This window comes from Zootoca vivipara, chromosome 13, assembly GCF_963506605.1.
Source record: "Zootoca vivipara chromosome 13, rZooViv1.1, whole genome shotgun sequence".
Lineage (NCBI taxonomy): Eukaryota > Metazoa > Chordata > Lepidosauria > Squamata > Lacertidae > Zootoca > Zootoca vivipara.
Genome location: NC_083288.1, coordinates 19,597,690 through 19,621,479, shown reverse-complemented (window position 1 = coordinate 19,621,479; position 23,790 = coordinate 19,597,690). Strand labels below are relative to the sequence as shown.

At 47.3% G+C, this 23,790-nt stretch overlaps 1 protein-coding gene across 1 annotated transcript; it reads left to right on the top strand.

The window, feature by feature from the left end:
- Positions 1-1,238: 1,238 nt before the first annotated feature.
- On the top strand, positions 1,239-23,558 carry ABI3 (ABI family member 3). The gene is made up of 8 exons (XM_060281428.1): positions 1,239-1,599; positions 5,177-5,344; positions 10,004-10,180; positions 14,480-14,565; positions 14,963-15,037; positions 16,849-17,027; positions 17,779-17,907; positions 18,716-23,558. The coding sequence occupies exons 1-8, from the start codon at positions 1,483-1,485 to the stop codon at positions 18,877-18,879; spliced, it is 1,095 nt and encodes a 364-aa protein (XP_060137411.1). The 5' UTR covers positions 1,239-1,482; the 3' UTR covers positions 18,880-23,558.
- Positions 23,559-23,790: the final 232 nt, after the last annotated feature.

Genomic DNA, 23,790 nt, shown 5'->3' with positions numbered 1-23,790 from the left:
AGGACTAGAAACATATGCTCTTAAGTGACTTGGGAAAAGGCAATATCTCAGGTGCTATGAAAACAGAAGCTCAGCCCCTGCCAAAGCTAATCTAGACACCTATTATTATTATTATTATTATTATTATGAGTGCTATTTTTTCTAGAAAAGAGGTGCCTGAACCCATCATGAGCACCTCCTTCGTTCTCTTAGAATGGCAATGGCACCCACCTGAGAGGTGCCGGAACTGAGTTCCAGCGAGTTCCAGCTGGAAAAAAAGCCGTTATTATTATTATTATTACTACAGTGATACCTTGGTTCTCAAATGCCTTGGTACTCAAATGCCTTGGTTCTCAAACGCCAAAAACCCTGAAGTAAGTATTCCGGTTTTCGAACGTTTTTCAGAAGCCGAACACCCAATGCAGTGGTCAGCTATTGTTTCCAGGGCGCCTGTACCAATCAAAAGCTGTGCCTTGGTTTTCGAACATTTCTGAAGTCAAACGGACTTCCGGAATGGATTAACTTGGGCGCTTTTGTTTTTGCTATTTATTTTGTGTTTTCGTTTTTGAGGCTTTTTTCGGTTAATTTGTTTTTGCGACTGTGTAGAACCTAGTTCGGTTACTGATTGATTGATTGTTTGTGTGACTTTGGATAAAAGCCCCCCATCCAAACAATAACTGCCATCAATGCAGGTAGGAATTTTTTTAAATAATTTTTTCTATCATCTATAATACTGTCTTATTTATTTTATAGTATTGCTTTCATTTTATGGATCAATGGTCTCGTTAGATAGCAAAATTCATGTTAAATTGCTGTTTTAGGGGTTGTTTTTAAAAGTCCGGAACGGATTAATCTGTTTTGCGTTACTTTCTATGGGAAAGCGCACGCCTTGGTTTTGGAACGCTTTGGTTTTGGAACGGACTTCCGGAACGGATTAAGTTTGAGAACCAAGGTACCACTGTATTATTATTATTATTATTATTATTATTATTATTATTATTATTATTATTATTATTATTATATCCCACCCTCAGTAGATCTCAGGGCATTTCAGTCAGCTTTATTAGTAGTGAAAGCCAACCCTCTGCTCCCAAGATCTCTGCAATCAGTCAAGCAAAATGGTTCTAAAAATAATGGTTTCCTCTCTTGACAGGTCCTCCGCCTCTGATTTCCTCTGTTGATTCTCATGACCCTTGTTCTGGGCATGCGAGCAGTTTCTCAAGTCTCCTGTGCGGAGTGGAGGTGTCTGTCTGTGGTACAGAGGCGGAGGGCAGAGACGGGTGTCGTACAGGAATCCGCACGCACGCTTTCTGGGCGAGGGCAGCAATAAATTTCAGGGTGTCAGTGAGGCGACATCTGGGCAAGAAGGCTGAGGGGGAGGGATCAGCTCTGCCCACAGGAGGCAGCTCAAGTACAAAAGAAGTCCCCAGCCCAGCTGCGAGGTTCAAAACCTGTCTGCTGCTGAGAACCGTGCACTCAAAGAAGGAAGTGGGGAGCGGAGAAATGTCTGAGTTGCAGCAGCTGCTGCAGAACGCCATCCCCTGCGCGAGGGGAACCCTGAAGGACAACTACAGCAACCTTCTCAAAGTGGCAGATTACTGCGAGAGCAACTATGAGGAGGTGAGTGGCAAGAGGGCATTGCATCAGTGGAAGGCTGGCAGACTTGGCAAGCCAGGGCAGTCTCGAGCAGGTCGCGCGCCCTGGTGCTGAGGGGCGGAGATCGCTCCGGCGCCCCTGCCCTCGCAGGGTGCAGCATGGTTTCCACGCGGCTTTGCCGCGCCGTGCCCTGGCGCACCGCGCCACCGGGGGTCTACCTAGAGCCGGCCTTGTGGCAAGCTGCCCAGGGCAGCAAAGTTTCAGGAGTTGCCCGGCATGCTGCCACTGCGGTGTTAAGAGCCCCGCACAGTGTGGTCACTGGAGTTCCTGGCAACATTGCAGAGGATGGATGTTGAGGAGCATCCTTTGGGGGAGCTGGCTGCTGGAAGAATTGGGGTTCTCTCACAATGCCCTGCCCTCCCAGAAGTCTCTGTGAAGATCCTGCGAGGTAGGAGCACCTCATCCCTGACAGATAATTCAGCTTGGAGAACTCTTGAGTTAACGCAGAGATGCCACCATCCTGCTCTGCCTTTGGCGGCTAATTCTAGCCTTGCTGGAATTAGCCAGAAGCAGTGCCGGATTTATGTATAAGCTACACATAGGGACCCAGGTGGCGCTGTGGGTTAAACCACGGAGTCTAGGGCTTGCTGATCAGAAGGTCGGCGGTTCGAATCCCTGCGATGGGGTGAGCTCCCGTTGCTCGGTCCCAGCTCCTGTCCACCTAGCAGTTCGAAAGCACATCAAAGTGCAAGTAGATAAATAGGGACCGCTCCAACGGGAAGGTAAACGGCGTTTCCGTGCGCTGCTCTGGTTCGCCAGAAGCAGCTTTGTCATGCTGGCCACATGACCTGGAAGCTGTCTGCGGACAAACACCGGCTCCCTCGGCCTATAGAGCGAGATGAGCGCCGCAACCCCAGAGTCGGACACGACTGGACCTGATGGTCAGGGGCCCCTTTACCTTTACCTTTTACACAAGCTATAGCTTAGGGCCCCACTCTTTTGGAGCCCCCCAAAAAATTTAAAGGAGAAGAAAAAACTGGATGTACATTTCCAAAATATAAGATAAAAAACAAATAAAATAAAACCTACATACAGCAACAGTGTTTTGTGTTGTGTAAGCTACTATGATGAAAGTAATGGGCCCTGCCTGCTAGCCTGCTCCCTAAAATATCACTGGTTTGCTCATTTCTATATACAGTGGTACCTTGGTTCTCAAACTTAATCCGTTCCGGAAGTCCGTTCCAAAACCAAAGCGTTCCAAAACCAAGGCGCGCTTTCCCATAGAAAGTAATGCAAAACGGGTTAATCAGTTCCAGACTTTTAAAAACAACCCCTAAAACATTGTATTTCACTATTAATATACTTCTTCTTAATTGTATTTCAGTTCAACAATTACTTTGATAAAATAGATATACATATAAAATAAATAAATACATACATACATATAAAATACATAAAAGGTAAAGGTAAAGGGACCCCTGACCATTAGGTCCAGTCGTGACCGACTCTGGGGTTGCGTGCTCATCTCACATTATTGGCCGAGGGAGCCGGCGTATAGCTTCCAGGTCATGTGGCCAGCATGACAAAGCCGCTTCTGGCAAACCAGAGCAGCACATGGAAACGCCGTTTACCTTCCCGCTGTAGCGGTTCCTATTTATCTACTTGCATTTTTGACGTGCTTTCGAACTGCTAGGTTGGCAGGAGCTGGGACCAAGCAACGGGAGCTCACCCCGTCACAGGGATTCGAACCGCCGACCTTCTGATCAGCAAGCCCTAGGGCTCAGTGGTTTAACCACAGCGCCACCTGGGTCCCAGATAAAATACATATACATATGTAAATGGCTTTAGATACCTATTAGGTCCGTAAATTACCATATAGCATATATTCAACACAAAAAACAGTGACAATTTGCTGTTGACAAAGGACAGATGGACATATAAAGGGTTCCATTACCTTTAGTAGCTTACGGGCTAGTCAAACCGAAATCTGGCTCTGGCCAGAAGATTATTATATCCAGACAGCTTCTTAAACTGCAAGGCCCACTCACTTGGATTCACTCCCCCATGACATTTAGACCACTGTCTGTACAGAAAGCAGTGATGTGATGGCATTGAAAATAGGTCCATATTTTTTCTTATTACTGGGGTGGGGTGGGGGTCATCGCAGCTCATTTTCACTTTCAGTTCACTTTTGATTTGCACACTGCCTTTCTATATTGCTATACACAAGGCAGTGACCAGTGACCACACTGTGTGTGCCATGTGTCCTCTTTTTCCAGGACGCGTCCTCCTTTTCAGGGGTGAAATTGGGGACAAAATGTATTTACTGTATTGGCCTGAATACAAAGTCTCACTCCCCCCCCAAAAAAAACCCCAAAAACAAATTCTGACTGTGAAAACTTAAAGTGTGGCTTAAATTCGTGACCTTACAAAAATTGGCTTTTGCGATAGTGCTGCTGAAACAGACATACGATAAAACGGAATGGGTGTGAGTGCCTGCGGAATTTTAAGGGAGTGCCTTATATTCGGGTATTCTCTCCCCCCCCCCCAATTTTAAAGGTGCAGCTTATATACAGGTGCGGCTTATATCCGGGCCAAAATGGTATTTGCTTTGGATGGCTGTCAAAGCGTTCTCTTTTTTGCTTTTCAAAACATGGCAACCCTGCACAAGGCGGTTTGCAAGGTGAAGAAACAACAAAACAGGCAGCAAAGATGACACATGTAATAATCTGATCCAATACAAAAAAGTCACAATAATTTTAAAATAAACAATTTATATCAAATAAAGCAGTATTCAATAAACCCTTAGAATATAAATGGTAAAGAGTAAAATGAAATATCAGCAAATAATAATTTAAACAGTTTACACTTATCAATTGCAATAAAGACTTACTAAACTATAATAATAATAAAAATAACAGCAAGTCACAATGCATAAAATGTCACAAAACGTACAAAGCCACGTAAAAGGATCAAACTGAGAAGCAAGGACACACAAGTTATAAACATCCCTGATCTCCTCTTCTCTCTTCCCAGCTTCAGCTCAGCTGAAGATGATCCCAGATTCAATTCCTGGCCACTGGTAGGGGTGGGAAAGAACCTTGGCTGAAACACTGGAGAGCTGCTGTCAGTCTGTATATGAAGCCCATATTATAGTCATAGAATCATAGACTTGGAAGGGACCCTGAGGATCATCTAGTCCAAACCCCTGCAATACAGGAATATGCCGCTGTCCCATACGGGGATCGAACCTGCAACCTTGGCTTCATCAGCACCACGCTCTAACCAACCGAGCTATGTTTTCAGGATTCTTTGGAAGAGCTTTAATCGCACTTTAGGCACATGGGTAGTGTGGCTGTGACCGTGCAGGATGCGATAGTGGGTGTAGCAGGTAGAGCTATCGTAGCCACTTTTGCCATGATTCAGTTGAATGTTGAATGAATGAAACTTCATTTGCATCCGCCAACGGCCATAGCAACAAAAGAACATTGCAGTATACACAGAACAATTTTTTTATTTTATTTTTTAAATTATTCAGTTGTTCTGATTTATGGCAGAGTTCTCACTTCTTCTCCTCCCTCTGTTTTCATAAACATCTTAGGCAAAGGACAAGCGCAAAGCCCTAGAGGAAACCATGGCTTTTGCAACCCAGTCATTAGCCAGCGTGGCTTACCAAATCAGCAACCTGGCTAGCGACATCCTCAAAACGATGGACTTGCAGCTGGCTGAAGTCCGGCAGGTGGAAGCCAAAGTCTGCTCCATCGCACAGGTGAGAAGAAGACAACACGAAGAGGTGCAGTGGGAGGTCTTTATTTGCCCCGGAACCTGCTTTTCTGGTTGGTAGCCCTCTGTGATTGGAATCGGGACCCTGGCTGCTTTGTTATGTCTTTGTTTTGTCTGCTTAAACTGCTTCCTGGGGGATGAGATGCGTTTTTTTTTTAATCAGTTTTATTTGGGGGACCATACACACGCTGCTCCACTAAAGCGCATTCGAAACAAATTCTTTCCACCGTAGAATTGTAAGACTGGAAGGGACCACGAGGGTCATCCAGCCCAACCCCCTGCAATGTGGGAATCTTTTGTAACCCGTCTTCACAGGGCAGGTGCTCCGGCCCCTTGGCCATGCAGGGTTGCTCTGTGCTGCCCAGCCTTTTTGGTGTGTTCCTTGCAGTGTCACTGTTTAAAAGTTCCAAAGCAGACAGACCCGCCTTGTCCCCTGAGCCCTGGCTACAAACCAGCCGAAAGAGATCCCCCCTCCCTGTTGCCTTCCCTTCGTACTGGAATATAGGGAGGCATACACAATGTTCTTGGACATCGGATTCCCCTTCCTGTTGCTTGACGGCTTTCCTGTTTCCCAGAGAATAAAAACATAATGGATCAGGAAACATCCGTGGAATGGATTAATCACCTCTGTCGTGTCACCCGTTTGGTATCTCCAAACACTTTTATGAAATCCACTTTTAGCTCAGTGCAAGAGGGAGGTGTGGAGGGGAATGGTGAGGAATAACTGTTTGCCTTCTGCTTAATAATCGGCGCTTCCTGCTGCTGGATCCTAGAACACACGTTGCCAAAAATCGTGCACTTACCACCTCTGGTTTTCCTCTGCGCCTGAAGGTCTCTCTCGTCCAGAGGGGGAGTTTCTTCTGAGCATATGCACCATGATGTGCTGATGAGCTCCCCAAATACCGTGTAGCAAGGAAAGGTAGGGTGAGCTTTTTGAGAGGCAGAGTGTGCTGGCATAGCACAGAGAATAAGAGGGTGAGCTGTGTGCTGGTTAACCCTGGTTCAAATTTCACCGTTGACAGAGGAACATAAGAAGATGACTTAGACCAGTGGTGGACCTACGTTTTTGGGTTCTTGAAGCTTGAACCATTAGGGGGTAGCGGGGTCCTTTGCTACCAGCAACTAGGTCTGGGTAACCATGGTTATCTTCTTCAGTGGAATTGTTCCCTGTGGATCCTGTCACCTGAGGCGCTTGCCTCGCCTCGCCTCGCCTCGCCTGATGAGTGGACTGGCCCTGATAGTAGATATAATGAGGGAAGGGCTGTAGCTTAGTGGCAGATCATCTGCTTGGGATGAGGAAGGTCTCGGGTTCAATCCCTGGCAGGGCTGGGAGAAAACCCTGTCTGGGAATGATGAGTCAATGAGTCAATTTATGGCAGCTTCCAGTGTCCAAGGTGCCTTGGAACAGTGTGAGGCTAGGAGACTGTTTTTAGTACCAGAATTCAACTGGGCTCACAAGCTTTCACACAAAAGTCTACCACTGGTTAAGGTAAAGGTAAAAGGACCCCTGACCATTAGGTCCAGCCGTGACCGACTCTGGGGTTGCGCGCTCATCTCGCATTATTGGCCGAGGGAACCGGCGTATAGCTTCCAGGTCATGTGGCCAGAATGACAAAGCCGCTTCTGGCGAACCAGAGCAGCACACGGAAACGCCGTTTACCTTCCCGCTGTAGCGGTCCCTATTTATCTACTTGCACTTTGACGTGCTTTCGAACTGCTAGGTTGGCAGGAGCTGGGACCGAGCAACGGGAGCTCACCCCGTTGTGGGGATTCGAACCGCCGACCTTCTGATCAGCAAGCCCCAGGCTCTGTGGTTTAACCCACAGCGGCACCGCTGGTTAGCTTTCTTCATTTCAGTCATCTAATTAAGGTGGGAAAAGTAACCTTCTTGTTGAATAACTGGGAGTCAGAAACCCTTGCTGATCTACCGAAGATAATCCAGAGATCTACCAGTAGATTCCAATCTGCATTCTGCCCCTCACCTGCCTTAAAGGCCTCTGGGTGCTTCCAGGCTGTTGCTGTTTTCAGGTGGGATTCAATCACATCCCAACAAATTGCATGTCGTGCAATTATAAATTGACCGCAACAAACCTGCTTCCCTCAAATATCTGACTTCTGGCAATAAGGAAAGGGATGGCGAAATGCAGTGGAAAGTTTGGCACAACCCTCACTTTGACTTAATGATCATCCAAACACCCCACAAACAAATTGGAATGAAGGCTCGTCAAATAGCCAATGTCGTCAGATTTCCCTGCAAATAAGGACAGATGCTCGATGAACAGGTCTTCTGCAAGAGCCCTGTCTGCTGTTGTCTTCTTCAACAGACTCATGACTGTGGATGTTGTTGTACTGTAAGAGGTTACCGAGTCTTTCCTCATCACTTTATGCCAAGAAGAGATTAACAGGCAACAGCCACCCTCGCTTTAGATAGGATGTCCTGCTTCACTAGGGCAAAAGGTTAATCTGAACCAGGGCTCAGCCCCTGAACTAGTTTGGAGCCTCACCTTAAGTCCCCTGAAATGTCGCTGGAAATCAAGCATGGAGACACAGTCGTCCTGCAAAGGGGCTTTTAGGAAGGAATGCTATCCCGTGCCCACTTATAACTGCTGTGTAGTTTTATTGCAACTTCCCCTCGCGCAGTATATTTTGACGCAAACACCTTGGGAATTGCGTGTTAAACTACATTCTCCATCTGCTTGCCTTGCCTGGTGCATTTCTTCACAGCAAGGCACGCTGTCCATCTTCTCGTTGCCAAGTGATACTGTACGCTGTTTCGGGAAGCCAAGACAGCAAGAGAGTTTATGAGTTTATGTCCGAGGTCCGGTTTGAAGTGGAAGCACTCATAGTCGCAAGCCAACAACTCTAATCAAACTCAGTGGGAATGAACTTCTAACTGAACCTGACCAAGGGCTGGGAGATGCAAACTGAATTTATTTGGCACTCTTTATGAATGAATAAATGTGCCCTTGAAGTGGGGGTACTTCCTTTTTCTTTGCCATATAATATTTTATTAATTTTTAACATTACAATATTCAAATTCCACTCATGATTTTCCGTATTTTTCTCTTTGGCTTTACACCTTGACTTCCTTCAACCCCTTCTAATGATCTTCTAACATTTATACCTAACATATATACTTCACTTATCAATCATTTATTTAAATTAATACAAAAAATTAATCACTAAAATCCAAATTACAATGACTTTTCTTTTTTATCTTACAAAGCTACTTGCAGTCCTACCAACGTAGTCCCTTGAATGCAACTGTCTTTCAAATAGTCTATAAATTTAGTCTAATCTTTGATGAACTTCTGATCCCACTGTTCTCGGATTCTTCCCGTCATCTTGTCCAATTTCTGCATACTCCATCAATTTCGCTGTGCATTCTTCTTTTGTCAGTAATTCTTCCATTTTTGTGCGATTAGTATTCTTGCTGCAGTTACTGCATATTGGAAACGTTTTATATCTTGCTTCTTAATTCCAGTACCTGTAATTCCTAGTAAAAAAGCTTCTGGTTTTTAAACAAATGTATATTTCAACATTTTCTTAAGTTCATTGTATATCATATCCCAAAAGCTTTTCACTTTCTTACATTCTCACCACATATGGTAAAAGGTACGTTCCTTATCCTTACATTTCCAACATTTGTTATCTACTTTATACATTTTTGCTAATTTAACTGGTGTAATGTACCATCTATACATCGAGGTGGGGATACTTCCTTACCACCAGCAGCCCTGGTGGTATGCTGCAGACATAAACCCCATACATTTAAAGTGCACAACTACCCCCTAAGAATCTTGGGAACTGTAGTTTGGTGTAAACTACAGTTCCCAGGATTCTTTGGGGGGGGAATAGAATAATAGAATTGTAGAGTTTGAAGGGTCATATATCCCAACCCCCTGCAATGCAGGAATCTCAGCTAAAGCATTCAACCTCAGCTTAAAAACCTCCAAGGAAGGCTGATGTTTAGTCGGAATCTGTGAACTGCCCTGAGACTTGCGGGTATACAAACTAAATTAACAAATAATAATAACTGAATAATAATTTTTTTGAAAACTTGAATCCATTGGTTCGAATCCTACTCTCCAGAGCAGGAGAAAACAAGCTTGCTTCATGCTTGTCCCTCCAGACGGCCATTATGCAATAACGTCGGCGAACCTTCGTAGAACAGCTAATAAAGCGGAGTGAAATGTGGATGGCTCATTATAAATCCACCACAATGCATTACTTCTGCCTCAGTGACATGTTGGGGACTACACCTACAAACCCCACACTCCAAGCCCATATTTTGGTGCTTGAGGGTAGAAAACCCAGATGACTGAAGCTGGCTGTACTATTAGACAGTGTGAGGCGGCTGCCTCAGGCGACAGATATTGAAGGGCAGGGATCGGACAGAACTGTGCGCACCACGAATATACAGGATACCGTGACCAGGAGGGAGGGCCAATGAGGAGTCAGTTGTGGGAGAGGAGGAGCCAAATATGGCTTCCCTGGGCAGTGGGCTTGGCCCCCTGTCCCGTCCCCCCAAAATGGTAGGGTGCTGCCAGTTTGTGTGTTGACTAGAAATACAATTAAACCAGCTCCTGCAAATGGTTCCTGACCTAGCTGTGCCCTCCTTCCCTCACCGTGTCTTCTGCCTCAGGTGGTGGAGATGCACATGGAGAAAGTGTCCCGCCGGGAGATCGGGGCCCTTTCTGTTTGCAAGAGATTTCCGCACCAACAGAAAATCATCTCCCCAAGCCACGTGGAGCCCCTGGAGACGTATTACAGGAAACCGCTGAACTTCAACAGTTTGGATAATATTGGCCATGGGATAAAGGTAAGAACTGGGCATGCCCTCCTTTGCTCCCCTAGCTGTAGTCGTCTTCCATGCCATCTATTGAATTTCTACCTGTTAGCATAGGAGTATTGGCAGGCTAGATCCTAAAGGTAAAGGTAAAGGTACCCCTGACCATTAGGTCCAGTCGCGGATGACTCTGGGGTTGCAGCGTTCATCTCGCTCTATAGGCCGAGGGAGCCGGCGTTTGTCCGCAGACAGCTTCCAGCTCATGTGGCCAGCATGACTAAGCCGCTTCTGGCGAACCAGAGCAGCGCATGGAAACACTGTTTACCTTCCCGCCGGAGCGGTACCTATTTATCTACTTGCACTTGATGTGCTTTTGAAGTGCTAGGTGGGCAGGAGTTGGGACAGAGCAACGGGAGCTCACCCCGTCGCGGGGATTTGAACCGCCAACCTTCTGATTGGCAAGCCCTCGGCTCTGTGGTTTAGACCACAGCGCCACCCGTGTCCCTAGGCTAGATCCTACCTTGACAGAAAGAATATAAATGGCTCCTTTGAGAGGAAGGGCAGGATATAAATTCAACAAAAAACCAAATCTTTTTGCATACTTCAGATCGCACATCTGATAAAGACAGTTGTTGCTTTATTGTTGTTGCATTTCTTTCCTGCCTTTCTTCCCGGGAGCTCAAGGGGGCATGTGGTTCCACCTGCTCATCATTTTATTCTCACAACAACCCTGTGAGATGGGCTATCCTGAGAGGCAGTGACTGGTTCTCCCAGTCAGTGGGGATTGGACCCTGGGTTTCCCAGTTCCCAGACCAACACTCAAGCTACCACACCACACTGGCTTTAACACCCGTGTGTGTGTATTTAAAATAACTGAAGGCAGCCCTGTTTAGGGAGGCTTTTAATGTTTAATAGATTATTTTATTTCATTTTTCTGTTGGAAGCCGCCCAGAGTGGCTGGGGAAACCCAGCCAGATGGGCGGGGTATAAATAATAAATTATTATTATTATTATTATTATTATTATTATTATTATTATTATTAAACACCAGAGCATCTAAATACCTTGAGAATTAATATAGCAAACTACCAAAATCTAGCACTGGTTTTAAATTGTGGATAGGAACTATCCCAAGCCATTGTCTTGCTTCACATCTTGCTGCCTGCCATAAAGGATCTCTGGAAGGTTAAGTCCAGTCAAAGGCGACTCTGGGGTTGTGGCGCTCATCTCACTTTCAGGCCGAGGGAGCCAGCGTTTGTCCACAGACAGCTTTCCGGGTCATGTGGCCAGCATGACTTAACCACTTCTGGCGCAACAGAACACTGCGATGGAAATCAGAGCGCACGGAAACGCCGTTTACCTTCCCGCCGTAGCGGTACCTATTTATTTACTTGCACTGGGGTGCTTTCGAAGTGCTAGGTTGGCAGGAGCTGGGACGGAGCAACAGGAACTCACTCCGTCGTGGGGATTCGAACCACCAGCCTTCTGACCGGCAAGCCCAAGAGAGGCTCAGTGGTTTAGATCACAGCGCCACCCCCGTCCGCATACCAGCCATATAAGTCAGCTGGTGTACCCTGAAGCAAAATGTGGAGAAAATATATATGCCATCGCTCCTATTAACACCATGCAAAAAACCCTCTGGACTTATCACAGAGCCAGGGAATTCCTGAGCAACTGCTGACACTTAGAGATGGGCATCCTGGGAGATCACATCGCCACTAGAATTACTGGGCAGCATCAACGGCAGAAGGAAGCAAACAAGAAAATGAATATATCATTAGTTTTATTCATAGGTCTGGCTGTGGTAATACTTGCTGTACAGTGTGCGGTTTGCTTCAGACTCAAAATGAGAAGGTGGTGTTTGGCCTAACACGAAGATTTGATGACTTATCTAGAGACCGAAACTCAGTAACAGACAGTGAGTCTCCATGCACTTCCTCTGTGGAAAATGTACGTCTTTTGATGAACCACTGAGCAATTGCTTTCTTCCTTTAAAAAAAAAAAAGATTAGAAAGAGAGCACTCAGACAGCAATATCTTTATTGGTAGTCAAAAAACAAAACAAAGCAAAGCAACGTCCCAAATCCAAAAAGATTTAATCCCAAAAGGTTATATTGAAATTAATGGCAGATAGAATAGTCACAAGTAACTAGTATCACTTTCGGTGAGACTTAATTAAGGACAAAGTGTACTCACGGCTCATGTGAGTTCTGCATGACGTCGACTTCCTGAACACAAGTTTCTCACCCTCGCGATGGCTGAGAAAATATTGAAAAATATGGTAGAATTGGGTATAACTGCTGAGTGACAGAATGTGACGTTTAAGCTCAAAATAAAATATTAAAAAATTTAAAAAAATATTTAAAAAATTAAAAAGAAAAGAAAATATGCGGATGGCAGCTTCTGAAGGAGGAGAAACCGAGTCTTAGAATGGAGTTTCCATCTGGACATCATCTGCTATTTATTTTAAGGGAGGGATCCCTTTTTTTAAAAGAGGATGACAATTCACATCCATGGCACACATTCAAAGTACGGTACTCTTATCCTACTTGAAGAGCTATGGCTTCTCCCAAAGGATGCTGGGAATTGTGGAGGGTCTCCTAAAAACTCCCAGCACCCTTAATGAACTGTCTTTCCCAGAATCCTTTGGGGGGGAAGCCATGACGGTTTCAAGTGGTACGCTTTAACCGTATGGTGTGGGGATATGACCCAAATGCCGTATTGCCAAATAAAGGACCTTTCTTTAATTTAAGAAAGGGGATGACAAAGCACCCACACACTTTCACATGTCTCAAACACTTCTCTCCACACCACCCCGGAGCAATAATATCATTCTGAATTCAGCCTGCAGCAAACGGAGAAGTCACAGCTACATAAGGACGCCTGCGAGTTAAATTTAAGCGCTTCTCTCTTCCTTCCCCGCTGGGTGCTCTCTCATAAAGAGAAAAAGGAGAATTGTGCTGTCAGCTGCGGCCAGCCATCGAGACCGATCTCAACCACAAGGGCCTGAAACTGATGAGGCAAAGATTTGCCGAGCTCTCGGTTCCCACACTGGCGTCTGCTTCCCCAGCAGCGTTCTCTCCGCAGCTGGGGCTGCTGCCACAGCAGGGGCCTTGCGCCACTTCGGCTGCGTGCCTTTGTTGGCACGCAGATTTGGCTCAGTGACTGAGGGGCCCCCCAAGGCGCATGACCCAGTTTCACGAAAAGGTGCGCTCCCGTGGAAGGGAGGCTTTCAAGCTTGGCCTTTTGATGCTAAGTCCGGAAGACTGGAAAGGAAAAGCCCTCCCTTTCTCAAAAAACAGGTGCAGAAGCCCTGCAGAAACATGTCAGATGACAGCGAGAGACCTAAGTAGGCCTGGAGCGTGAGCTTCGGTTGCAGGATGGGGCAAGCGAGGGCTGTAACTCAGGGGGAGAGCCTCTGCTTCCCAGGTCTTGGATTCAATCCCCAGCATCCCTGGCTGACAACCTGGAGAGCCACTGCTGGCAGTCGGTGCACAATACTGAGGAGCAGGTGGTGCTGTGGTCTAAGCCACGGAGCTTGCCGATCAGAAGGCCGGCGGTTCGAACCCCGTGATGGGGTGAGCTCCTGTTGCTCAGTCCCAGCCAGTTTGAAAGCACGCCAGTGCAAGTAGATAAATAGGTACCGCTGCAGCGGGAAGGTAAACGGTGTTTCTGTGTGCTCTGGTTTCTGTCACGGTGTCCCGTTGTGCCAGGAGCGGTTTAGTCATGCTGGCCACATGACCCGGAAAGCTGTCTGTGGACAAACACTGGCTTCCTCGGCCTGAAAGCGAGATGAGCACCACAAGCCTATAGTTGCCTTTGATTGGACTTTACTGTCCAGGGGTCCTGTACTGAGCTAGATGGATCAACGGTTTGACTAAGGATAATTCAACTTCCTATGTACATCAACAGAGGAAAGCTCACACACAGGCAGAGAACTGAGGCTGCTTCCACACCTGAGGAGCTTTTGCTATAGTGAGAGCACTTTTCAAATTCAGTGGAGAAACGCTTTTAGAACGGACGTAAATCTTTATCTCTGTCGATTAGAACATTGCAGCAGCGCTAGAGCACCAGCTGCCAAATTGTTACGCCTTTGCATGCATTGGTAACCTAAAGCGGCCTTGACTACTACTGTTAACATGCCTTATGTGGGACTGTCCTTGTAAGTGGTTCAGAAGCTGTATTTCCACCCAAGTCAGTGGCCAGAGGGGAAGGTGACTGACAACAGGTTAATCCTCTGCTGAAAAAGCAGCCCTGCCTTGAAGAATACTAGCATGGGTTTTCTCTCTTTCATACAGCTCTTTCCCTTCTGATCTCTCTCTCTCTCTCTTAGGATCATGGCACACAGCTGGCCAAAACAGGGACTCTCTGCCGGCGAGGAAATGTGACATCATCAGGGCAGTCATCTGGGAGCCTTAGGTGAGGTTGCATCAAGTAGAGGCATGAAGTCCTAGTTTGCCTTCTAGCGCAGCCAAGATTTCTTCTCAAAAATTGCCCTTCACTATCGCCTTCCTCCCCTTCCCAACACAACTGGAACTGAAACTCTTTCCATTAGGTGTTTTGCAGTCCAGCTGTTTTGGACTACAACTCCCATCAGCCCCAAACAGCTGGCTCGGGCTGATGGGACTTGAAGTCCAAAACATCTAAAGTGTGCCAGGTTGGGAAAGGCTGGTTTTGCCTGCAATCCTAACCTGTCTGCTGGCAGAGAAGGAGGTCCACTGATGGAGGACAACATGCTTCATAAGCAAAAGCAAAGTAGGTAAGAGAGGAAGGTCAAGATAAGCATTCAACTCAAACTTCTTTTTGTTTTTTTTAGGAGAAGTCAACGGATTCCAGAACCAATACGGCCACCAGTTGTCCCAGATGGCAAACCCTCCTCATCTGGTTACAGGTAGGTAGCCGTGTTGGTCTGAGTCGAAGCAAAATAAAAAAATTCCTTCAGTAGCACCTTAAAGACCAACTAAGTTTTTATTTTGGTATGAGCTTTCGTGTGCATGCACACTTTGTCAGATACACTGAAACAGAATCCACCAAACCCTTATGTATATTCAGAGGGTGGGGGTGGGGGTGATGGGAATGGGTGATGGGCTGATGGGAGTGGTAAACCTGTAGATGGCTGTTAACAACTGCTGATGACTGCAATTGGTCCGGGGGGGGGGGACAAGGGCTGAGGCGCTAAAGAAAGCTTGATCATGCATAATGCATAGCTGCCAAGTTATCCCTTTTTTTAAGGGATTTTCCATTATGCTGAATAGGCTTCCTCGTGAGAAAAGGGAAAACTTGGCAGCTATGATAATGAGATAAGAATCCGATGTCTTTATTCATCCCAGGTGGCTCCATGGTTTTAAGCTTGGTAATGAGTTCCAATTCAGAAACTTCTCTTTCCAGTCTGTTCCTGAAATTTTTCTGTAATAAAACAGCTGCTTTGAGATCTTGTATAGAATGTCCTGGGAGATTGAAGTGTTCTCCTACTGGTTTCTCTGTCTTGTGGTTCCTGATGTCAGATTTATGTCCATTTATCCTTTGGCGTAGGGTTTGGCCTGTTTGTCCAACATAGAGAGCTGAAGGGCACTGTTGGCATTTGATGGCATACACAATGTTAGAAGATGGGCAATTAAATAGTCCTGAGATGGTATGTTGGATGTTGTTGGGGCCAGTAATGATGTTGTCCGGGTGTATGTGGCAGCAAAGTTGGCATCTGGGTTTATTGCAGGCTCTGGTACCAGTGTCCATGTTAAGTCTGGTGGTTGTATTATTGTGGGTGATAATACAACCACCCACAATGTGCTTTCATCCACCCTAACCCTGGTCAGTGTGTGGCTGTGAACCCAGGCTGTGAACCCAGGTTGGTGGTTTGAACCCACACAGGGACGGGTGTGGGCAGGATTCCTGGACTAGATGACCCTCGGTGTCCCTTCCATCTCTACAGGTTCTATGAAGTTCAGAGCTGGGAACTCGGAATCTAGCTCCTATTCCAACCTGCTCCTCTCTGCTCAGGGGAGGGCAGCTGCAGATTTGGGCTTCTCACCAGCTCGTTTCCTTCCAAGGCAAGCAAGCTGTCTTATACCTAGCTGTACCACTGGCCCACCGAGCTTAGTATTTGTCTACACTGGCTGGTTGCAGTTCTCTAGGTTTTTTAAGCTGGGAGTCCTGCCTGGGGATTGAACCAGGGACCTTTGGTGTGCAAAGCATGATGCTCTACCTCTCAGCCACGGCTCCAGACAACAGATGGTGAAATAACTTGCATCTCAGGCCTTCTTAGCTTTGTTTGGGTTCCACAAAATGATGCTCTTAATCCTGCTCCACAACATAAGGCAATGGAAGCCTGCAGCTGAACCGTCTGAGACTGCTGGGATGGAGGTGCCATTTTAAAACATTCCCCTTTGCAACATCTACAGGGCAGCGATGAAAGTAAAAATCCACCTGAGCCCAGCAGGGAGAAAGCATCTAGTTCAGCCTCCCCCCCCCTCTAGCATCAAGAAATGGTCTTTCCTTCTTGTATCATCAGCTCAGGTTTCTTCTGTGCCGACCCTCCACTAGGAAAGGACCTGGGGCATCAGCCCCAGCCAGCATGGGCAATAATCAATGATGATGGGAGCTGTAGTCCAACAACATCCACAAGGCCAACAGCTTCCCCATCCCTGCCCAGGGGCAGCGTACCTTGCATTCACCTTAATCTTCCTTCTTTGAATATCATTGCAGCCCCACAGAAGCTATGGAGAAGACTGGTATGATCGCACCTGCTGAACCACCTCCACCTCCACCGCCTACGCTCTCGCCTTTCCCTCCACCGGCAGAGGCAAGTGATGTTCTTCCCCCTCCTCTTCCAGAAGATCTATTGCCACCGCCACCACCTTTTGCAGTCAGCGATGTCACCCCAGGTAAGGCTTCCTCCTCCTTCTTTTTCAAAGCCAGAACAAAACTGAACTCAAAATTAGCTGGGGTAATTGCATGCCTGGCTTTATATACCCCACCAGTGCAGGGCTGTGGAATTGGCTTCAGAACCCACATACCTGAGTACGCTTTCGAGGACATCCTAGTTCAGGCAGAGGCAGTAGTTGCCGGGGGAATGAATAGGGGAGTCCTATTGCATCCCTGTTCTGCTTCCCAGAGTCCTTTGGTTGGTCACGGTGTGATCTGAAATGCTAAATGTTATGTATTCAGTGGTCTCTGTTTGCCTGAGCTTGAGTCGGGACTAAGGATTCTGAGCTCCTGTGTTCTGATTTGATACATGGTGTCCATTCAAAGAACATTTCAGGATTTGGGCCTCTGCCATTGGTCCTTAAACTCTTGTGGTGATTTGCAGCTTGGAAGTTTAGACAGCCAATCGCATTGGGAGTGGGAGTGGCCCAGGCTTTCAGGAATGTATATAAGCAGTTGCTTTGCCCCTGTTTCCCAGTTATGTAGTTCAATAAAAAGGGTTCTTGCTGTTATCGCTATGTCTTGCCTCGTGGGAACCCAGCTACATTTCACTTCACTAAGCATATTCCTCCGACTGAGCGTGATGCCGTTTCAATGCACTTCTCTCCCCATTATGGCAAGCAGGCACGGAAGGCCAAGCACACAGGAACGCATTTTTGATTTTCTTTGTTTGTGAAAGAGACAGTAGCACGTGTGTGTGTTTGCTTGCAGACCTTGATTTTCCAATGACCCCTCCACCGCTGGATGCCTCTACTTTGGAGCAGCTGGTGCCTCCGCTCCTTCCCCCTCCGCCACCCCCGGAAAAATTGCCATGGGCCCCCGACACCTATCTGGATAAAGGTACCTTGCTAAAGACAAGAAAACTCCTGGAGTTGGCCACCAGGGGATTTGGTTTGCATTCTGACAATGAACATTGATATGTTTGGGGGGGGGGGGTCTAAACCACCTGAAACCATCTGCTGTGCACACACTTACCTGTAATCCTTTGACCTATTCAGCAGTAGGGCTGGGCAATATCTGGTTTTCCACATTGTGATATATCACCAGCTAAACATTGTGATATACTGATATATCACAAGGTCTGAAATAAGGATGGAACTGTGTAGGGGCTGACTTCACGGGTTTTCCTGCATTGTGATTATTGGCATACCCCACAGATCATGATTCTGCCTTTCGCCCCTGGGCAATTCGGCTCCAGGGACCACACATTCGCTCCATAAGACACACAGACATTTCCTCTTACTTTTTAGGAGGAAAAAAAGTCTGTCTTATGGAGCAAAAAAATACGGTATCCATTGATCTGATTAGTTTTCTTGTGGAGCTCCTGTTAATTTGCACAGGGCCACGGCAGAACTTCCCGGTATGGGACTAGGCCCATGGGTGAGAGCTTTCTACCCGCATTCCTCAACAGCACTAAGCCTCTGCTGTTTATGCCATTCAGTGAATGCCGTGGGTGATATGTATCCTATTGACCGGAGGATCTCCAAATTACCATTCCCAGGTTCCCTTCCTTCCGTAAATGCGTTTGGGTGGGTGGGTGAGTGGGCAGGACTGTTTATGTTTGTTTGTTTGTTTTTGCTTTTTGTTTGTTTGTTTTTGCTTTTTATTGCTGACCTCCTTTCCTCCTTCTCTTCCCCTTTACCTTCAGTGGTGACTCTCTACCCTTATACTCAGCAGCAGGAACAAGAACTCTCGTTCGCAGAGGGGAATGTTATTTACGTGACACGAAGATACTCGGATGGCTGGTGTGAGGGGGTGACTAGTGATGCAAAGGGATTGTTCCCAGGGAACTATGTGGAGCCTTTGCCATGAAGGAAGCAGAATGGATGCTGGAGATTTTTTTTTTAAATGCAGATACTTAAAATGTGAGATCTGGTGAACTGCGTACAGAAAACTGACTGTCCTTGGCCTCATAGAAGGAAACTTGGGTGGAAGTTGGTGTGTTGGCATATCCACAGCCCTATTTCCCTCCCAACCCACTTTGTGCTAGCCAGGCTGAAGTAATAGCTAGGAGGGGGACATTTAAGAATATCAGATCATCTCCATCACCTCAATTGATTGGAACACAGAGACGTAGGGTTAAATATCTGCTGTGGTTCCTCTATCTCCTTCTCCTCTACAAGGTCTGTGCAACAGCTGTGCATGTCTAAGTGTGTGCAATCCTATACACACTTAGGCGGGCGTTTGTCCCGCTGAACGCCAAGGGGCCGAGTTCCGATTTGGCACGCACAGGATTGCAACCCGCAACAGCTGTTTCCGAAGCAACGATTGCCTCATCGTCATCAACGCCATCACTTAACACCGTCTCAGTTTTAGTGCAACACTGCGATGCATCCGCTCTGCCTGTCCCGAGTATCCCATGTGTGGATACTCTTATATTTCCATAGCATCATCGTTATACTGCTATTTTGATTTTAAAGCCAGTTCTGTGATATACGTGCAAAGGAAAAGTTGAGCATTAGGAGGGGGGGGGAATTCAGCATAAATGAATGAAAGCTTAGCTCCCTGCGTTGAGAAAAGCATCTGCAAAGTGCTTTGGAGGAGGCTAGGTACATTGCGCTGCCAGCTGGTGGCGCTCTTTGGATTTCATGGTCTAGACCAGGGGTTGGCAAGGTTTACCTTGCCTGGGCCGGTTCACTCCAGCAGAGATCCCTCCATGGGGAGGATCGCATGCCCGCCCACGATTTCCGGTGTCTGTGTCTGCGCAGACGCGATTTCCGGCACTGCGAAAGCAAGTCCCTGTGCCACACTGTGCCGGTTTAGCGCAGCGGGCAGGGACTCACCGAGCGGGCGGCTCGGCTCGTGGGTGGCTCGTGGGCCGGTTAAATGACCCCCGTGGGCCGCTTGTGGCCCATGGGCCTTAGCTTGCTGACCCCTGGTCTGGACTCTAGAGGGAAGGTGGAAGCTACTTGACTAGGCACTTGCAAAAGAAACATTCTCTGTCATTAGTGAACATTGGATTTCTGTCATTCCCAGTTGAGATGTTGGGTGGCTTTTGTGCAGGCAAATGTGTCAGGGACTGGCTGGATGAGGACGAATGGCGGAATCTGCCCAACCAAGAGCTCTCCAGGGAAGGTGCGGAGGAAGAGGAGTTTGAATCTGGGCCTGGTGGTGGGACATGGGACACACCTCTGAGGAGGGGACGAGCTGGGAAGTGCTAGAAAAAAGGTGCTTGAGGGACAGCGAAGAGATCGGAAAGAGCGAGTTTCCCAGTTTGGATGTAGGCACCAACAGCGATGGCAGAGGGGAGGCGGACCTTGCAGTTCTCTAGGGGCCACTCTTCTTTGCTGAAAGCTTTCAACCCCACCCTCACCCTACAATCCTAGAACGAGACGTTTATTGCATGTTGCTGAGCGGCAAATCAGGCAGACACACAGGGAGTCCATTGGAGCTCGCTGTGGCAAAAGATCACAGAGAGAGGGGCCTGACACAGTGGGCTAGGGAGTGAAGGGGAGGGGGCTACAAGCCCATCCAAACAACTGCTTCATTAAGACAAGAACCACCTTTAGAAATCTCTGCGCTTTCTTTGCTTTCCCTTTCTTAAGAAATTAACTGCACATTCACCAAGCGTCTCTCTCTCTCTCTCTCTCTGGACTGCAAATGACCTGCTCTGCCTGTCGGCTCCCTGACAAGTGTCCACGTTGACTGCAGCTCATGGCTCATCAGAGCGGTTTGCCCATCACTCTTGACGCCCATTAATGCAGAGACAGAGAACTAAGGCAGTGTTTCCCAACCTTGTGCTTCCAGATGTTTTGGGACTACAACTCCCATCATCCCTAGCTAGCAAGACCAGTGGTCAGGAATGATGGTAATTGTAGTCCGAAAACATCTGGAGGCACAAGGTTGGGAAACACTGAACTAAGGGCACTGCAGATGTTGAAACTCCAACTCCCATCAGCCCCGGGCACCAGAGTCAGTGGGGGCAAGGCAGAAACCGTTTGCCCCCTTTCGCCACCTGAGGCAAAATGAGAAAGTGCCATCCTGCTGCGCCTCGGCCTCCCTTACCTGGGTTGTGTGGTGGAGGCAGTGCGGGTACTGACTTTGAGGCTTCCGCTGCCTGAGGCAGCTGCTTCAGCTTGCCTCATGGGTGGGCCGGGTTCTGAGGCAAGGATGCTGGGAGATGCAGTTGAGCAACATCTGAAGGGTACAATGTTGTGTATGTCCTAGGCCAGGCATCCCCAAACTTCGGCCCTCCAGATGTTTTGGACTACAATTCCCACCATGCCTGACCACTGGTCCTGTTAGCTAGGGATCATGGGAGTTGTAAGCCAAAACATCTGGAGGGCCGCAGCTTGGAGATGCCTGTCCTAGGCCTTCACAGGAGGAGGGGGAGCTGGTTCTAAGGGTCTAGGCTGTGGAGGGCCTAGCAAATGTGCTTTTCGCATGCACTGCGGTTTAAAAGGCTCCGCCGGGGAGCGTTGTGGCCAGGGATGAAGATCTGTTGACGTGACGGGACAAAAATATGTATGACTTAACCACCGATGCCATTAAAAGGAAGCTGTGGGTCTGAGAATGAAGAGAGGAACTCAAGGGCTGGAAATATAGAAGAGGCTTAAGATACTGCTTCTGGTTATGTGCGCATCAGCGGCCTCAGACACAGCGAGGTTGTTTCCTCCTCTTCCCCATTTCAAGTCACATTTGCACAGCAGCTGGGGGTGGGGGTGATGGTCTTCACTAGCTGCACGTTACCTGTTTGTTCCCCCCATGCAAACCCCCTACAACTCTCTATTCATGAATATTGACGTCTGAGCATGTGCGATGGCAGTCCCAAATGTACACACCTCAGCTTGAAAGTGAAGTGGACGCGGTTTATGTTTTCAAATGGGATGCAAACCGGTTTGAGGGGAAATGACACCAAACAGCAGCATTTCTCAAGAAACTACAGGGTACAGGTGACTTGTGTGGCTAACATTGTAATGTGTGCCGGGCTAAGACAGGTGATGTTGGGCTCCAGGTCCCATCCGCTTCAGGCAACGCAGCCAAGGTGGTGGGGACTGTTGGGAGTTGCAGTCCCGGCAAGGATGGGTGGTGACTGCCCGAGAACGGTTCCATTTTCTCTGGTCTTCAGTTCTTCTTCTCGGAGAAGGGAGGGAAGACAAAGCACATTAAGAGGGAGGTACACAGTCGAAAAGATGGCTTATAAAACCATGTGTTGCAAACTAGAGGTTGCTTCACCCCACAGGACAACGGATACAGTGGTACCTTGGTTCTCAGACTTAATCCCTTCTGGAAATCCGTTCAACACCCGAAACGTTTGAAAACCAAGGCATGGCTTCCAATTGGCTGCAGGAGCTTCCTGCACTCAAGCGGAAACTGCGTCAGACGTTCGGCTTCTGAAAAACGTTAAAAAACTGGAACACTTACTTCCAGGGTTTCGGCCTTCAGGAGCCAATTTGTTCATCAACTAAGCTGTTTGAGAACAAAGGTTCCACTGTGTAGGGAGATTGGTTTAGGACAGAAAGGGCAACTCCCCAGGAGGGAAGGATACCCCCCTCTCCCCAATATGCTTGTCAGGGTCTCGAGTAGAGAGATCCATACATTCAACATTGCAGGACAAAAACAAACAAACAGGCCACAGGGAATTTTGGTCACTTGGAAATGTAGTCACAGAGCATGCAGCTATTGCTGAAGTGTACGCAAGACAAAATAAATTGAAATTGTTTGCTAATTGATTGTTTCTTTCTTTTTTTGCACACTTACAAAAAGAGTTTCCATGGCTTTTAAGTTCCAACAAGCATTGACAGACCAGTGGAGAAAGGGAGGGAGTTGTTGACAACAAAGCAGGTTTGCAGAGGAAACAGAATTAGGAGCGGGCGAAGGCAAAGCAAGACGGACTGACAAATGGGTCTGGTTGTGCAATCTGTGGTGGATGAGCAGGCGGCAAGCCTAAGGACAGGAACATCTTGCTGGTTTCAGGGAAAGCAGCAAGGGAGAGGAAAATTTAAGGCTGCAATAGAAATATCATAAATAGAGAAGGATCTGGCGGGGGTGCACTCACAGAAGTGTCTCTCAAAGCAATCTGTTGATGATCGTTGCATGCAAGGGCAGGACACACAATCCACATAGGACCATATGACCCATCTATGATCTCATGGACCATCACTTATTGTTTATGTTAAGCACACCCTTGGGATTTCTGTGGCAGAAGCATGTATCTCACTTAGAAAGATACAGGCCTCGTTCGGATTAAAAGTTTTACACGGTCTCTTTTTCCAGACTTTGCCCAGTATCTGTTTCCCCCATTGCTAAAGTCTTTGTAGCTATTGATTGAATAGAGTTATTTCTTCCCAGGCATGGGGTTCTCAAGCAATTTTTCCACGGGTGGAAGAAGCAGGCTCGGTTCTCACCAAAAAAGTAAGAATAGTAGCTGTACATTTTTGCCCCGTATCTCAGGTTCGACAAATGCTAGATACTTGCTCTTTAAAAAAAAAAAAATTAAGGCTAGAGAATTGGAGATTATGGTTCATCTGCGGGAGGAACACCCCCCCCCCCCCATGAATGCTCATGTTCCTAGGAGAATGCTCAACACCCTTATCAAATTACCATGCCCAGGGTTCTTTGGGGGAAGTCATTAGTGGGTAAAGGTAAAGGTAAAGGGGCCCCTGACCATCAGGTCCAGTCCATAGCTGCCAAGTATCCCATTTTCACCGGGCAAACCCCTTTTTTCCTACCGTTTCCCGGCGGTCTCCCGTTTAGGTTTTTATCCCGATATTCTCCCTTAAA